The sequence below is a fragment of the Balaenoptera ricei genome, chromosome 15, assembly GCF_028023285.1.
Source record: "Balaenoptera ricei isolate mBalRic1 chromosome 15, mBalRic1.hap2, whole genome shotgun sequence".
Lineage (NCBI taxonomy): Eukaryota > Metazoa > Chordata > Mammalia > Artiodactyla > Balaenopteridae > Balaenoptera > Balaenoptera ricei.
In genome coordinates, this window is record NC_082653.1 from 73,513,834 (window position 1) to 73,531,769 (window position 17,936).

At 46.4% G+C, this 17,936-nt stretch overlaps 1 protein-coding gene across 1 annotated transcript in view; it reads right to left on the reverse strand.

The window, feature by feature from the left end:
* Nucleotides 1-12,228: 12,228 nt before the first annotated feature.
* The window catches only part of BCL7C (BAF chromatin remodeling complex subunit BCL7C), a 31,024-nt gene continuing 25,316 nt past the window's right edge, over nucleotides 12,229-17,936 (reverse strand). Inside the window, exon 6 of the mRNA XM_059897464.1 lies at nucleotides 12,229-12,525. Coding sequence (XP_059753447.1) covers nucleotides 12,325-12,525 — 201 coding nt within the window. The 3' untranslated portion in view covers nucleotides 12,229-12,324. The remainder of the gene's footprint in view (nucleotides 12,526-17,936) is intronic.

The following is a 17,936-nucleotide window of genomic DNA, read 5'->3' on the forward strand; positions in this document are numbered from 1 at the left end:
TGGTTGCGTTGGGTCTTTGTTGCTGAGCACGGGCTTTCTCTAGTTGTCGTGAGCAGGGGCTACTCTTGATTGCGGTGTGCCGGCTTCTCATTGCGGTGGCTTCTCTTGTTGTGGAGCATGGGCTCTTGTCGCGCGGGCTTCAGTAGTTGCGGCACGTGGGCTCAGTAGTTGTGGCTCACGGGCTCTAGAGCACAGGGCTCAGTTAGTTGTGGCGCACGGGCTTAGTTGCTCCGCAGCATGTGGGTTCTTCCCAGACCAGGGCTCAAACCTGTGTCCCCTGCATTGGCAGGCAGATTCCACTGCGCCACCAGAGAAGTCCTGATCTGTGTTTTAATAGAAGGGTTTACATTTAGTGTGATTGCTGGTAAAGAATTTACTTCTGTTATTTAGCTATTTGTTTTATGTGTGTCATATGTTTTTTGTTCCATGATTCTTCCAGAGTCAGACTGGAACTTACACCATCAGCTCTCCTGGGTCTGGACTCCTCAGCCTCCATAACTGCACGAGCCAATTCCATATAATAAATCTCTTTATATATATTTCTATCCTATTGGTTCAGTTTCTCTGGAGAACACTGCCTAACACCTCATTTTAACCCTTCTGAAGTGCACAATTCATTAGCATGAAATATATTCACAGTCTTTTGCAACCATCACCATTATCCATTTTGAAACTTCTTTTTTATCACCCCAAACAGAAATTCTGTCCTCATTAAACAGTAACTCCCTATGCCCCTTCCCACTATCCCCTGGTAACCTTTATTCTATTTTCTACCTCTATGAATATGCCTATTCTAGGTACTTCATATAAATGGAATCATAACAAATATTTGTCCTTTTGTGTCTGACTTACTTCATTAGCCTAATGTTTTCAGGGTTCATTCATGTTATAGCATGTATCAGAATTTCCTTCCTTTTTAAGGCTGAATAATGTTCCATTGTATGTATATACAACATTTTGTTTATTCATTCATCTGTTGATGGACATTTGAGTTGTTTTCACCTTTTGGTTTGTGAATAGTACTGCTGTGAACATGGGTATACAAGTAAGCCATGCCTTTTTAACTTCATTCTTCATCAAAAGAACTGTGTGGGTGGGCATCTAGGTTTTTGTTTTGTTTTTGTTTTTGTTTTGTGTCCAGCACCCCTCCTTCCTTCTGGTCACAGCCCCTCTTTCACTAGGAATAGAAGAGATTCATGGGGACTAGATGACTCCTTATCCCCAGTTGTGGCCATTTGGTAGCATGCTGGACAAACCAGGGGCAGAGCTGAGGAAGGTGAGGTGGAGATGCTCTTTGCAGCCTCATTTCCAGCTATTTGGAAATACAACTCTCAGGGAATAAAGCAGACATGAGTAAAAGCATAAGTAAAGTTGGAGAAAGGGGAATTTCCTGGTGGTCCAGTGGTTAGGGCTCCACACTTTCACTGCTGAGGGCACGGGTTCAATCCCTGGTCAGGGAACTAAGATCCTGCAGGCCACGTGGTGCGGCCAAAAAGAAAAAATATGTTGGGGAGAGAATGTCCTGATTCCAGATGCTTCTGTGGCCCAGGTGTACTCATTTCCTCCTTGTGATTACTTAAGATATCCCAGGGGCTTCCCTGGTGGCGCAGTGGTTGAGAATCTGCCTGCTAATGCAGGGGACACGGGTTCGCGCCCTGGTCTGGGAAGATCCCACATGCCGCGGAGCAACTAGGCCCGTGAGCCACAACTACTGAGCCTGCGCGTCTGGAGCCTGTGCTCCGCAACAAGAGAGGCCACGATAGTGAGAGGCCCGCGCATCGCGATGAAGAGTGGCCCCCGCTTGCCACAACTAGAGAAAGCCCTCGCACAGAAACGAAGACCCAACACAGCCAAAAAAAAAAAAAAAAAAAAAATATCCCAGCATCCTTCTAACCACTCCCCCCTTTTGTCTAAGCTAGTACCTTTGGGGTTTTATGTCCCTTGCAACCAAAGGGACAAAAACTGACTACTATGTTCTCTCCACATCCGAATTCCTCCTGTTAGGAGGAAGTGAAGCAGTTTATCTTAGGTCAGATTCTCCCGGAAGCTTAACCTGGGCCAAGGATTAAAGTACAAGTGATGGGGGCTTCCCTCATGGCGCAGTGGTTGAGAATCTGCTTGCCAATGCAGGAAACATGGGTTCGATCCCTGGTCTGGGACAATCCCACATGCAGCGGAGCAACTAGGCCCATGCGCCACAACTGCTGAGCCTGCGCTCTAGAGCCTGCGAGCCACAGCTACCGAGCCCAAGTGCCACAAGTACTGAAGCCCACGTGCCTAGAGCCCGTGCTCTGCAACAAGAGAAGCCACCACAATGAGAAGGCTGCGCACCACAACAAAGAGTAGCCCCTGCTCGATGCAACTAAAGAAAGCCCGTGCGCAGCAACAAAGACCCAACGCAGCCAACATAAATAAATAAATAAATAAAGTACAGGTGATGTATTAAGGAAGTGTTCCCAGGAAAAACTAGTAAGGGAGTGAGGTAGGCAGGTTAGCAAGTGTGTTAGCAGCTCTGGGATATAAATAACACCTTAGAGTTTGTCCTACTTCAGGCCAAGGAGCTGGGCTTTTGTACTTCACACCAGTCTTTGGCTATAAGCTCCCTTGGGGGAGGGAGGGCATGGTGACGTGCAAGTTCCCATGGGGAAAGTGGCTCCAGCATTGAGGGCAAGCATCTGAAGGTTGCAGGTGGAAGCTATTGACAGGAATCCTATAGCGTTCCGGCTCACAGCCCTGGTGGAAGGGATGTGAGGCTCTGAGGGCTGGACAGTAGTGTTCAATACAATATCCAGGGAAGGCTGGGTCCTCCCCCTCTTCTCCCGTCCTACCTGCCCTCCCCACCCCCACATTAGCGGCAGCAGGCCACTGACACTCACCCAGTGATCCCACCATCAAAGCCAAAGTGTGTCACTGCATTTGCATGCTGGGAAGTTGTCAGCTTTTTTTTTTTCTTCCTGTTTTCCACAGTGCCTCCTGGCCGCATGGTGCAGCTTGCAGGATCTTAGTTTCCCCCACCAGGGATTGAATACTCGCCCCTTGGCAGTGAAAGCGCGGAGTCATAACCACTGGACCGCCAGGGAATTCCCCACAATGTCTTCTAAAGTTCTGCATGAAGAAGCATTCTGTTTACCAAATGTTTACTGGATGGAGAAAAAGAAAGAGGTTCCTAGAGACCTTTTCTCCACAACAGAGGCCTCGAATGCCAGGAATGGTCAGCCAGGCAACATAACAATGATTGTAACAGTGAATTCTGGCTTTATTGAGCACTTACCTTGTGCCAAGCAGCATTCTAAATGCTTTCTATTCATCATCTCATTTAATCCAACAACTATACAAGAGACAAGGGAAATACCATTTTTTTAAAAAAAAATTGCAGGGCCAAGCAAAGAGAAGAGGCAGCTTGTGCTTAAAAAATCCAAACTTGGAAATACCATTATTAGCTCCATTTTGCAGATAAGGAATCTAAGCTGAGAGATGGTGGAGCTGGGGTGTGAATCCAGGCTGTCTTGACTCCAGAATATGAGCTCTTAACCTCACTCTCTAAAAGGTATACTTCCACAATATTGTAAATCAACTATACTTCAATAAAAAGTAAATAAAATTAAAAATAAAAGGTATACTTCACAGTGAAGGGGTTTAATTTCTTATGTGTTAAATAACAACAAAGATCCATGCAATCAAATATTTCATAATACAAGAAGAAACATGAGAAACAGTTTTATTGGAAATATTCTAACACGTTTTCCAAACAAATAATCAAAAAATAAATAAGGACATAAAAGATATGAACATATAAACTTTTGACCCTGAAAACAGTGTACCTTCATTTCAAGTTTCATGGACAGTGACAAAACTCAATAAATATTAAGCTACAGAGAATATTTTGGTAAATTTTTAAAAGTGGGAATTCTAGAAGTCAGTCTCGGATCAAAATGCAGTAGAACTAACAATTACATAAAACACACCACTCAGAAATTGAAAAACATAAATACCATCTCAAATTACCCTTAGGACAAGAAGTAAATCAAGGATAAAAAGCAAACTATTTAGAAAATAATAATAATTTTTAAAAAAGGATACAGTCAAAGCTATCTGCAGAGGCATAATTAATAGCATTAAATGCTTTTAGTGTCAAAAAGAGAAAAATAAAACAAATGAATTAAGCATGCAAGTTGAGATTTTGGAAAAGAGTATAAAACAGTCCCCCACCCCCAAAATGGGAAAGGAAATATTTGAAATAGAAAACAGAAAAAATGAATGCCCAGGAGCCTAAGAGTAGGAGAGATGTGCCTTCCGACCTGTGGACAGAGAAGTATGTTGCTGTGCTCCACGTGAACTTGGTCCTCTGACGTGTGTCCTCCAACCTCCCCCACTTCTCGCTGTGCCACTCTGCCTGATATACTCATCTGCTCCCAAGGCCTCAGCTCCCTTCAGTCGCTTTCTCTGTGTCAGCACCGCTTCTTGTATGCGCTGTGCCTCTACGGCAGCATGTACCCGCGCCCTACAATAAATTCTCTCCACTTGTGACGCCCTTTCTAGCGACGTGAGGTCTTCAGAACAGGAACCACGGCCTCCTCATCGTCGTCGTAGCCTCAGGGCCTGGGATGTGGTGGGTCTTGCTGAATGGAGGAATGAGCGGGTGGGCTCAAGCACTGATTCCTGAGTTGCATTTGGTCCCAAGTTGCTTCTGTCCCCACTGCCCAGCCCCAAGCCCCAAGCCAATGTCACGAGGCCTGGTATGAATTATTCCAACAGTCAGAGAACTAACAATGGAGGATCTGCCTAACAGGATATTTATGCAACCAATAACGACTGTGTTGACAATGTCAATAAAATATGGGGACGCAGGACTTTGATTTTTTTTATTTCCTCTTTTCCACTGAATAATCCTCTACCCTCAAGGCCTGATTCAAATGCCACCTTCTCAGGGGACCTTTCCTGATTTCTCCAACTAGAAACAATCTTGCCTCTCCTGGGCTTCCAGAGCATCTGCCCCTCCCTCTGGCCTCTTAAAATGTCCGCTTTTGGTTGTTTGTGTCTCCATCCAAACAGGTGCTGACACCCTTTGGGCAGAACTGCAGGTCCCCTGCATAGCACCACCCCTGCTAAGGAGAGGATGCACTGAGATGTTCTTCCAGACGTGACCCACCTCCCCCTGCATGTGTGGGTGTGGGGAGGGGACAACATACAGGTTTAAATGGGCAGTTGCCTGGGGGACAGAGACCACGCTAAACTCAAAGCAGGCTGGGTCAGAGGATCACGGTCCCTAAACAGACTCTCACAAACCTCAGAGACCATCCCCTGCACACCTACACTTTGCCTGGCTCAAAAGGTTCAAACCCCCCACCCCCCAAAAAAAGCCTTCAGCCAAAATGAGGCAAGGAGATGGGGGTTTGCTGTCACATTACCTGGGACTGATAAGAGCAGCTGGGGCAGATGTTTGGATCATCTTTTTTTGTGCCCAGATGGACAAGGAGAGGACATTGAGGTGCATGTGGCCATCTGAGCAAGCTCCAGTGGCAAAAGAGAAACTGATTTACTTTAGAAAGAACTGTAGCATTAGCTACTGTCATGACCTTCCAAATCATCCTCACTTGGCTCTCAGAACGATCTTTCTAAAACTCAAATCATTCCCTGTCACTCACTTCCCTACTCAGAACGCTTCAGTGCTTTCCCAGAGCCTTCAGGATTTGGCCTGACATTCCAGGCTCCATGGGATCTGACCCCACAGACCCGTCCATTGCCATCTCCTGCTGCGCACCTCCAGTGAACTCCCTCAGGATTCTCCTGCCTGACCCCTCTCTCTCCTCTACACTTCCCTCTCACAGCATTTCATCCAGGACCGTGGATTCAGAAATCATCCATCTGTGGCAGTCCTAAATTTTCTTCTGGTTTGGACTTCTCTCGTCAGCTCCAGAACAATATATTCAGTTGTCTACTTGACTCCTTCACTCAGATGTCAAAGACATCTCAAACTCAACTGTCTAAAATACCCATCCCACCCGACCCCCTTACTCTGCTTGTCTTCCCCACGTCAGTAAACGACTCCACCATCCCCGCAGCTACTTCGGTCACTCCTAACTTCTCCCTCTCTGACCGCTCACACATTCACCCCCCACCCGCACCTGCTAAGTCCTGCCGATTCTACCACCAAAGTTCCTCCAGCGTCCATCCATTCTCTCCATCCAATATGTCACCGCCCCAGTCTAAGCCACGTCTCCCTCCTGAACTACACAAGAGTTTCCCATCAGGTCTCCCTATGTCTGTGCCCCTACGACACACTGTCACACAATAAAAGGTGGTCATATGTGCAAACAGAATCATGCTACTCCACTGAAGTGGGGATAAAAACCAGGCTTCTAGTTTTAAGGGGCTCCCACTGCCCAGATCTGGAGCAATTTGAGCACCAAAATAAGTAAGGTTAATAACTATAAAACTATTGGAAAATAATATAAATCTCAAAGTCCCTACTAATAATAAATATTAAATAAGTAGGCAGAAGAATGTCAAGTGGAGGGAGTCCTGGAGTTGAAGTCATCATTTTGTAACCATCGTAATAAAGACTGATCTGATTCAGGCAAGAATCATGAAGAGACAGTCAATCTCATCTATTTAATAATCTATGGAATAGGGCAGCTGCATGGTTGTAATGTATCTCCCGGACGGCTTATCAGTTATGAGGGGAAAATTTCAACTAGAGATTGGAGAAATCAGACAAAACCACTAAGGAGGAGTAGACAGACATGGTGTGCCTCTTGCTGTCACACTGAGAAGGACATGACAACATTTATGCAGTCTTCCGGCCGGGAATTCTTAACCCATATATGATCATGAAGAAACAGTAGACAAAGCTCAAATGAGGAACATTCTATTAAAGGGGAAGACGGCATTTTCCCACCATGTCAATGTCATAAAAGACAAAGGCTAACTATTCCAGATTAAAGGAGACTAAAGAGAAATGACAATTTAATGCAATACATCGTTTCTAACCTGGATTCTGGACTAGAGGGGAAAATACTACATCAAGGATATTATTGAGACAATTGACAAAGCGAATGGTAAATTAGGTACCATATTGCATCAATGTTAAATTTAGTGAAGTGGATAACTGTACTGCACTGGGGCAGGAAATTCTAAGTATTTAAGGGTAAGAGAACAAGATGTACGCAACTTATTCTCAAATAGTTCAGAATAAAAGTCACATGTATATACTACATATAGAGGGAGAACAAGTAATTTTTAACAGATGAGTTTGGAGTAGAGGACATACGGATGCCCTTCGTACTTTTCTGTAACTTCAAAATTATTTCCATATAAAAAGTTAAACCAAAAAATCCAGGCTCCTTACCATGGGCCACAAGGCACCTGCCACCGTCCCCAGCCAACCAGGCCAGTCTTGTCCTGCCCACATGCCCCAGCATACTCAGAGCCATAGACGCGGGTTGCCTTTCAGTTTTCCCAACACACCGCGTTCTCGTCCACCTCTGGGTCTTTGTGCGTGTACCTACAGTTGCTTCTATGTGGAATTCTCTTCCCTCAACTCAGTTCTCAGGAATATAGTAATTGTCACTTTCTCCAAATGGCCTTTGAGCCCCTCCCCCCACCCAGTATAGATTTACCACGTTCTGTCATAGCACCCTGAACGTTTCCTTCATGATACTTGTCACAGTTTGTAAGAGTTGGTATTTGGGGAGGATTGCTTGAGGTCCATATTCTCTAGTGGCCTGAAAGCTCCCTGAAGCCAGGGATCCTGTCTGTTTCAATCATGATTGTGTCCTCCACCCCTGCTATTAGACCAGGCCCACTGCCGGGCACTTAGCAGACAGTTGATTAAACGATGCATTCTACCCTCCAAGTTCACCCCCAAACCCATGGCAGCTCTCAAAACACACACCCCACAGTCCCTCTCCAACCCCAAGAAGTGACTCAAGAGTCTTTATCTAGGAAGACTTCTAGGGTTCCTCACCACTACAGCAGTATTTGAAACTAGGAGGCCATGGTAAGGAGGAAGGGGAACTCAGGAGGCGAGGCATGTTAAGGGGGAGAGGATGAATTCGGTTGGGAGGCTGGAACGTCAGAGGGGATGTCAAGGAGGCAGTTGGCTGGATTGAGCTGGTGCTCAGAGGGGCAGTCTGGATTAGAAGGAGAGACGGGGAATTCCCTGGCGGTCCAGTGGTTAAGACTCTGCGCTTTCACTGCCGAGGGTCCAGGTTCGATCCCTCGTCGGGGAACTAAGATCCCACAAATCGCATGACGCAGCCAAAGAATTTAAAAATAAATAAAAAAATAAAAAATAGGAGAGATGACTGGCAGCTGAAGCTGTGGACATAAAGATCTCTCACAGTCCTGTACAAAAGAAAAGAGTCCAAGGATGGTGCCCAGAAAACCTAGACTTAAGGGCTAAGCAGAGAAAAACATCCCTGGAAGCAAAGAAACAGTGTCCAGAAAAGTAGGCATAGTATGGGGAGAGAGAGTTGTTACAGAAGGCAAGAGAGGAGGCCACTTGAGGCACTAAATCCTATACGTCTGTGTTTCCTTCTTCCTTGTTCAAGCTCAGCATCTGGCACCCAGTGAGTTGACGAAGACTGGCGGAGGCTAAGGGTTTGGACTTGGTCTGAATCTTGACTCCACAACATATAGGCTTTGTGACTTTGGGCGATGGACTTAACTTTCCCAGACTCCAAGCCCTCAGCTACAGAACGGGAGTAATGCTAGTATTTACTTTATGGGGCTGCTGTCAGGATTACACAAGATCATCTTTGGAGAGCCCTTTGATTCGTGTTTTGTCCACAGTCTAAGAATGAATGAGCGTCGTAAGTGCACACATGGCAGGAGCAGGATGCAGTGGTTCCGGCTAATAGAATTGTTTCCTAAGTTCAGCCAATAAGAGGGCTTCAGACAACAGTCAAACAGCCCCTCACCCCTTCTATTACACGCCCCCTTCTCTTGATTTGATCCCTATTAAACAAACCTATGGTGGGCAGGCTCTGTTAAATATTGTCCTTTCTCCAAAGCTTCCTTCTGAAAACTGGCTTTCCCCCAAGTGTGCCCGCAGTCAGATGATGCTGGAGTTTGCCTACCTGATGGCAACTAAACCTTCTTTTCCAGGTAACCATGGTGACACTGCCTCCTCAACACAGCTACCTTCTGTGGGTACAGGTAGGTATTCTTGGGCTCCTTACTGGGAGAAACCACTGATGTCTGCCAGGAGCTTCTGGCCATCTCATCTCTGAAGGAAAGGGAAGTGTGTGGATGACCATTTCACAGCTTAGAAAGCACTTCCACAATATAACCTCCCTTTCATCCTCACAACTGCCCTGTGAGGTAGTAGATACAGCAGGTAATAACTATACTGGTCCACACACATCAAGCATTCACAGTGTACCATGCTCTGTGTTAAGTGTTTTCATAGGTGATCTCATTTGAACTCACCAAAATCCTATGAAATGGGTTCAATCAGTTTTTCCATTTTACAGAAGAGAAAAAATGGGGCTCAGAGTGGTTAGACCTTGCCCCAGATCAAAGAGGTAGTAAGCAGTGGATTCAAACCTCAGACTGTCTGACTCCAAAGCCACACTTTTAACCCTTCTTCAGTACCGCCTCACAAAGCAAGCATGTTATTTCGCAGGTATCATTCTATCCATTAGATTGAAGCTCAGAGAGGTAAAGTGACTTGCCCAAGGTCTCACAACCAGGAACTGGCAGAGCTGGAATCCATAATTGGATCTTCTGATTCTGAGGTTCCTGAAACCATGAAACTTCAGTGACTGGGCTTTATGCTATACAGGATAATTATTTCTGCAGCATATTTGCCTTGCCAACCCTACTCAGCTCAGAAGAGCATTTTGCTGCAGGAAGTCCTTCCCGACCATTTTCAGGAAATTTTTGTTTTTGTTTTTGTTTTTGGCCGCACCCCGCAGCATGCAAAACTTCCCTGAAAAAAACAAAACAAAACAAAAAAAAACTTCCTTGACCAGGGATCAAACCTGCATCCCTTGCAGTGGAATCGTGGAGTCTTAACCATGGGACCACCAGGGAAGTCCTGAAATTTGTGTTTTTCTGAATCCCAAAAATAATCAGTCAAGAAATTGGGAAAACAGGAAAAACTATTATAATTCTCCTGTGAGAACGAATGCTTAACAATAAACATCGAGGAATTCCTGGTTTGAAGGAATCCACTGATGTCAAGTAAAAAGCACGGCACGAAAAGGAAACGCTGACACAGAGTCCAAGGTTAAGGTAGACATTTCTGGAACTTGGGACCGAAGTACATAGGAGATAAGTGATCACAACTAATCAGTCTTTTTTTTGTACCTGTTGCCATGTAAAAAACGTATTCGTGGGAATTCCCTGGCGGTCCAGTGATTAGGACCCCACGCTTTCACTGCTGAGGGTCTGGGTTCGATCCCTGGTCGGGGAACTAGGTTCCCACAAGCCGCCACAAACAAACAAATAAAAAAACGTATTCGTGGCCCTACTTGTTGTTAACAGTGAGTCATTCTCACAGATTAAAATATTAACCTGTTTACATGTATTGTATATCTTATACAAATTCTATGAATGATGTTCTGAGAAGTAAAAAGTTTTAGAAACAAGTCCTTAAATTGGCAATTTCAACACATGATTCTGTGTAGTGTAGTTGATCTTGTTGAAGGTTTAAACATTTTGTTATCCAAATACTACCCAGTAATGTTCTCTGGTATTTTCCTGGTTTTGAATATTTGCCATAGCCTACAGTTCTTCGTAACCACTACTAAATGTTTATTTCTCATTAAAAAAAAATATAGAAAGTTATGAAAAATACAGAATAACATGACTTCAGGAATTCCTAAGAATTCTAATTTTTCAATCCCCAATCCTAGATTGATATGTGTGGGGAATTTAGAAACCTTAGCCCAGAGAAACTCGATGACCTTCCTAAGCAATTCAGTAGGATGGCAAACTGGGGAGAGGCCATCTTTCTTGGCCTCCAGGAAGGTTCCACACAGAAGCTGGCCCTGCAGCAGAGCTTCCCTGGTCAACATCCCTCCAAAGGCAGAGGTCTGAGAAGAGGTCAGTTCAGGGAGTCAGGGGCTGAGCCTGAAGCCTTGACCTTGGCATGGAATATCTCCGACGTCTCAAGTTGCATTTCCATCTTGGCACAAATGTTCACTTTCATTCCTGGGAGTATCTGCTCACTTTAGTATAAAAAGTGTTTTAGGTAATTACCACGAGAAAAATGGATGCTTCATAAGCAGATGTCCTATCAAACCTGCACCCTTCACTCGTGTACCGGCAGGAGAAGCAGTGCCGTGGGGCGGGCTGCGGAGTCAGGCAGGCAGACCTGGGTCTGAATGCTGGTTCTGCCACATACTGGCTGTGTGACTTTGGGCCGGTCCCTTAACCTCTCTGAGACTTAGTTTCTCCTTCTGTAAAATGCTGATAATGAGAACCCCAATGGCACAGGACTGTGGTGAGGATTGAATGAGGTCATTCCCATAAATCACAAAGCCTGGCACGGAGTAAGCCCTCAACCAATGGGAGACGTGATTATTTCGTAGTACGACGGGCCCAGCCGTGGAGTGGGCAAGCAAGAACTCGGTGACGGCCATTGGAACCGCTCAAAGGGCTCACTCGCCCCGGGCCTTCTCCAGGTGGGGATTTTCCGGGTCTGTTGCGGGTGGCTCAGGGTTGTGCCAGAAGCTTCGTGAGCTCCCCGCCAGCCAGCCCAGGCCACCTTCCGCATCCCCACGTGGGCGAGGCGGGCGCCTGGGCGGGAAGGTCTCCGGCCCCGTGGTCTCCCGGGGAACTGGCGAGGCTGGCCCCGCCGGGAGGTCTTGCTGCAGGTCCTCCAGCGATCAACAGAACTCACCCGCAGGCGGGGCATCCGTGGGCCTTCGGGGAGGCAGGAGGGAGGCGGTGGGGAGATGGGCGTGTGACGCAGGGTCTCTGCGCGTGCGCTGCCTCCCCGGGCCTTGGCCGGAGGCTGGCGGAGGCCCCGGCGCTTCCCGTGCAGCCCCTCCCCGGGTGGAGGCCGGGCGCGCACCCAGCACTCCGGACCCTCTGGCTGCGATGCGTCTTCAGGCGCTCGATGTGGTCCGATTGTGCCCAAAGCCCTTCCCACACTTGGGGTGTCGTCGAGCCCGCTCTGTGCGGGTGTCGGTGGCGAGCCAGATGGGTGCTGTGGCCTTAGGTTCGGGTCAGGCTGGGGCTGCTCGCCCCCGATGATCCCGCGGTGGCTGTGGAGCTGGGACGCTCTCTGCACCCTCGGGGGCATGGGTGGGTGGCTGGATCTTGGGGCGGCCAAGGGAAGCCTAAGGGCCTCGCCTTGCCTGGGGAGCCGGCTCACCTCCCCTTCCCCTGGGGGGTCGTCCTCGGTGCCCTCGGGGCCTTGCTTCCTCCCACGGGAGCTCTGGGGTCCTGAGGCACCGCAGAACTGGGCCGGGCGTTTGTCCGGAGGGCCCTCCTGGGAAGGAGCCGCCTGAGGGGCTCTGTTTTCAGGCCTTTCTCGTGGAGGGCTCTCCTGGTCATCCTCACTCCTGAATCCTGCAGTGAAGAAAGAAGAAGCTGTAGTGTTTTCCCTTCTCCTCACCCCAGCCAAGACTAGGAAGACCCCGCCTTGGGAGTTCTAAGTGGGGCAACTTGGTGGAAAGTCTTTGTAAACGATGTATTTCTGACATCGGGCAGAGGTGGTGGCCGGGCCCTGTGGGAGCTCAGTTTCTGAAATTTGATAGAGCCGGGCAGCTCTACACTTATTTGCAGTGTGATTTCAGGCAAGTTACATAACCTCTTACAAAGTCTCAGTTTGTTCAGCTATCGGGTGGGGATAATAGTAAGGGCAGCATCATGGTAACCACAGTCCGCCAGGAAGGCAGGGCACAGCAGCGATATGTTAAATTGGAAAGATCGACATAAACGTGTAACGGGGACTTCCCTGGTGGTCCAGTGACTAGCACTCCACACTTTCACTGCCGAAGGCCCCGGTTAGTCCTTGGTTGGGGAACTAAGATCCCACAAGCTGCCCCGCACAGCAAAAAACAAAAACAAAAAACAAAACAAAACAAACAAAAACCAAAAAACCTGTACCTAAAAGAACACTTCTTTCTACCAGGTGAGGTCCAGTACCCCGCTACTAACTCTCATGTATACCCCTAATACCCAGATGTTGGTGTCATATTATTTACCATTAAAATAACCAGGAGTCCTAGGAGGGTAGTGGATTCCATTTCTTGATACAAGAAAAATCAGGATGGGTCTACAAGCATCCTGTTGAGGCCAGAAAGCAAGGATATTTTCAAGGATATCAGGGGTAGTGTTACAAAGAGAAAGACGCTAAGTAAATGGACTGCCATTGTCCAAGCTGTAACGATTTGAGCACCCTAAAAAATATGATGATCGTTATGCTTAAGGGAAATATCTGGGAAAGGCTGTGAGACCCTAAGCTACCCAAAAGTATAGTTAATATCAAGTCTTCAAAAAGGTAGTTGTACTACCTTTCTTACATAAAGAAAGGTGATGAGAATAGATATGTATAATTTTGATGCTTTTTATAAGTAGGAGAGTGTTAATATATGGATATTTTGTTTCTTCTATTCTTCCTCTATTTATAAGGCATAAATATGAACTCATTTCTATATGTGCAAGGAGGAAAGAATAGACCCAGGGAACTGTGAGTCCAGTGACCCTGGAAGAACAGGGTTACCATGACTGGACAGCACTGACGGATACATACAGTAACCAGGTAGGAAATTTCAACACTCTTCCTATAGGATGATATACCCATTTGTCCTGATGAGAACTAACTTAAACACACTGTCTCATTTCCTAAGAGATGACATGCGAAGGAGCTTTAAAAAATACCGATCTACAGGTCTCATCAAAAAGATCCCTAGATTCTATGATAAGCGATTAACATTCAGGCTATCTAAAGAACTCCCACAATATAAAAACAATAAAACAAACAACCCGACTGAAAAATGGGCAAAGAACTTGAAAAGACACTTCTCGAAAGAACATACACAAACTGACCAGCAAGCATATGAAAAGATGCTCAACATCACTAATTATTAGGAAAATGCAAATCAAAACCACGAGATGCCACCTCACACTCATTAGGATGGCTACTATTAAAAAAAAGAAAACCCAGAAAATAAATGTGGGTGCGGATGTGGAGAAATTGAAACCCTTGTTCACTGTTGGTGGAAATGTAAAATGGTGCAGCTGCTGTGGAAAGTATTATGGTGGGCCCTCAAAAAAGATCCAGCAGTTCCACTGCTACTGGGTATATATCCAAAAGAATTGAAAGCAGAGTCTCAAAAAAAGTATTTGAACACCAATGTTTATAGCAGCATTATTCACAATAGTCAAGGGATAGAAACAACAGATGAATGGACAAACAAAATGTGGTATATACATGCAATGGAATATTATTCAGCCTTGAAAAGGAAGGAAATCCTATCTGACACATGAATTAGCATAGGTCCGTACTTCTGGCCATTTCTCATGCTGGACATAGTCAACAGCCAAAATGCACTGCTCGAAGTTCTGTCCAGTGTGAGGATTTTTCTTCACCACTGTCCTCCAGGTTCACCCAGCTGGGGAGCGGGGGCTGTAGCTGTCCACTGTCAGCTCATAACGGCCTATCAGCCAGACTCATCTGTAAACAGGCTTGAGTCTTCATCAGTCAGCTGGGCGTAAGGGACACCCCAGAAAGTCATAGCCAGTGATTGAGGGAGAGAAGACCATGCAACAGGAGCCACCTGGTCCTGTAAATGGCTCGCACCTTCTGGACCTTTCCAAGCCTGGTCTCTTATATCAAGTGATGATAGATTGCTGCTGTGCACACCCAACCTCGTGGTTGGGTTGGTCAGACAACACCCCATTCATGATGAGAAGCTCAGGTTGCATGGTCACCTGATGTCACCTTGTTAGGTGTTCAGTTCCTACCAAGTCCCAATGGCAAGCCAGAGACTGTTGCTGAAAAGCAGAATAGTTATCTATAGAAAAGAGCCTACACTTATCAAAAATCCTATGAGTCTGTGCTTTGATTCTGCTTTTGGTGCTTGCTGGAGTATCACTGGCTCTGGGGGATCATAAATACCAAGAGATAGGGCAGCTGTACTGCAGCCTGAACATGTCACAGAGCCTTCTCTTGCTCTTGTCCCTACTCAAAACTGGCACCTCCCAGGTGACTCCATTGTTGAGATACACTGCCTCCAAAATCCAAATAGGCCTACCAAGCACTGGGCCTCTTTTAGGGGGAGTAGGTTGTATGAGGAGCAACTTGTCTTTCACCTTGGAGAAGATACCTTTTCATACTCTAGGCCACTGCATCTCCAGAAACTTCACTGAATCTTTAGTGGGGCTTATCTCCCACTTTCTAGTTTGCATATGTCTTATTAGGGCAATTAAAGTACTTGTTACTTGCTGCTCATCAGATCCAGTGATGTTGTCAATATAGTGGACCAGTGTGGTGTTTTGTGGGATGTTAATGATTAAGATCTTTGCAGACTCTATTATGGCAGAGCGGAACTGACAGAGCCCTGAGGACACCTGAAGTTACATGGTGGCCTTGCCAGCTAAAAAGGAAACCGCTCTGGTGGACCTTGCACACTGGTATGGAAGAAAAACCAAGTTGATAGCTGCATACCAAATACCAGGGGAAAGGTACTAAATTTGGGACAGCAGCTGCAATTGGAAGTGACACCTGATTAAGTTCATGAAGGTCCACCGTCATTTTCCATCTGACTCCTGCACAGGTCAGACTGGCGGGTTAAATGGGTATGTGATAGGTCTCACTACCCCTCTTCTTTCAATTCTTTGGCATGAATCTCTGCACTTCTCCCAGGGATGTGGTATTTTTACTGGTTTGCTGTCTTTGTAGGAAGTGGGACTTTCACTTAGCCCTCCTTGCCATATTGGTCCCCAGTCTGTGGGTCAGAGACCCTATGTGGGGATTCTGCCACTATGACAGTTTTCAATTTATTGCCTTTCAGCTCCAAATTCAGGCTCTAGTATCTGCTCTGCGATACTGGACTGGACTATTTATGCATTTCTCCTTGCAGTTAAGCTTTGTCAGTAGAGGGCGCTAGAGGGACATTGAAAGAGGAAGGGGATGCTTTCCCTGGCTCTGGTCCTGTTGAGGTTTGTTTTTTTTCTTGCGCTTGCTGCACAGTTTTGCAGGGGCACATCCAGTGGTTCCCTGCCTTAGATGTGTGTGAAAGTGAGGAGTCCCTTGAGGAGCTCGCAGCCCCCAACTTGCAACCACCTTGCCGCACCCTCTCTACCCCCACGTGGTCACCACAGACCCCAGACCACAAGCTGACTTTGCAGTGAGTGGACTCAACACTTCAGACTTCTTTTGCACCTCATGAGGCTTTCTCTAGCACTGATCTCTGGCAGAGCAAGCTTTCTCCAACACTCGACTTTGGTAGCAGTCTGGTTTTCTCCAGCACTCTGCTCTTACCGAGTGCACTTTCTCTCACGTCAACAGTGCTTGATTCTTGGGGCAGCTTTCTCCAGCACTGGGCTCTCCCTGATTATACATCTAGCTCTTGACTGCACAATGGTATGACTTTCTACAGTGCTTGATCCCCGTACTGGCAAAGCTCTCTCCAGCACTGGGTTCCTGTAGAGAACACTTCCTACACTCTTGGTTCCAGCAGTGCTCCATGATTAGCATGACACCCCAGAGGGCAAATTTCCAGGAAGTCCCATTGGTGAGGCAGTCAGCGACTTCTCTGCCATGCCCTTTCAAGTGAAGTCTGGATCTCAGCCTGGTGGGAGAGGACTCTTCCTTGGGCTCTCTATCTCAGTCCTAGGGAGAGTAGCTGATCTTAATACCTCTGTTTCTGTATTCTTTAGAATTGTCTTTAGCTCTAATTAGCCAATTCCCTATTATTTCCAATCCCCTGTTAATAATGCTTTATGTTAAACTTTCCCATTGTGGCTTCTTTCTCCCGGTTAGACCTTGATTGATATAATAATTGGTACTGGGAGTGGTCCCAGGAGAAAGACTCACAAAGATGCGATTTTGCAATGATATGGTCATACCCTTGAGTTTGAGCAGTGCTGAGCTCCTAACCAATGGGAAATGGGATGCCAGCAATCCATGGTATGCAGTGGCATCACAGTTAATCAGACTGTCGCCTGTGGTTGATTGTGATGAGGTGCCAACTGAAGCTCATGCCTTGGGAGCCCAACTGGCTGCTGCCCTTGACTCCTACAGCAGTAGTAATGACTCAGACCTGTGGTGCAGGATGGATTCTTTGCAGTGCACTTGGGTGATTACAGAGAGAAAATGACAAACTCGGGTCTCTTAACTTCCAGCACAAGTCACAATCTGAGAACCAGGATACTTACATGACAGTCCTAAAACTATCTTTTAATTATGTAGACCCAGGGCTGATATTGCTAAAAGTCAAATACAAAATTTAATTGTGTAAGTTGATGATTTATAATGACAGTTGAATTCACACTCTTATCCAATTTGTCATGGGAAAACTAGGGCATCAATCAGGAAAGAATAAGGTCCAGAAATTCGGAAGGGTGCATCTGGTTGGAATCAGATGAAGCAGACAATATTGAACTCCCAAGTCATTCTGAGGCTCCTTTGCCAGTGGAAGTAGCTTGCTCTTCTGTGTCTGATGAGACTAGCTGTTCTCTGTCTGAAAACCCTGTGATAACCTCACCTGGGGCAAATGCCTTGAAAGGGGGTGCTCATTCCACTCAAAATTCACCACAACTACCCTGTTGCCTCTAAGCCTTTAACAAGGGTCAAGTCTCAACACATTTCAGGAAGACAGGTACACACCATGATCCAGGAAGAAACAGCTAACACATCAAAAGAATAGCAATACATTGCTAATATGTTGGCAGAAACCTAAGGAGTATGTGAGAATGGATTCTAAGAGTGTTAGACCAGTGAGGGTAGAATATAACACTAGATAGGGCCACAT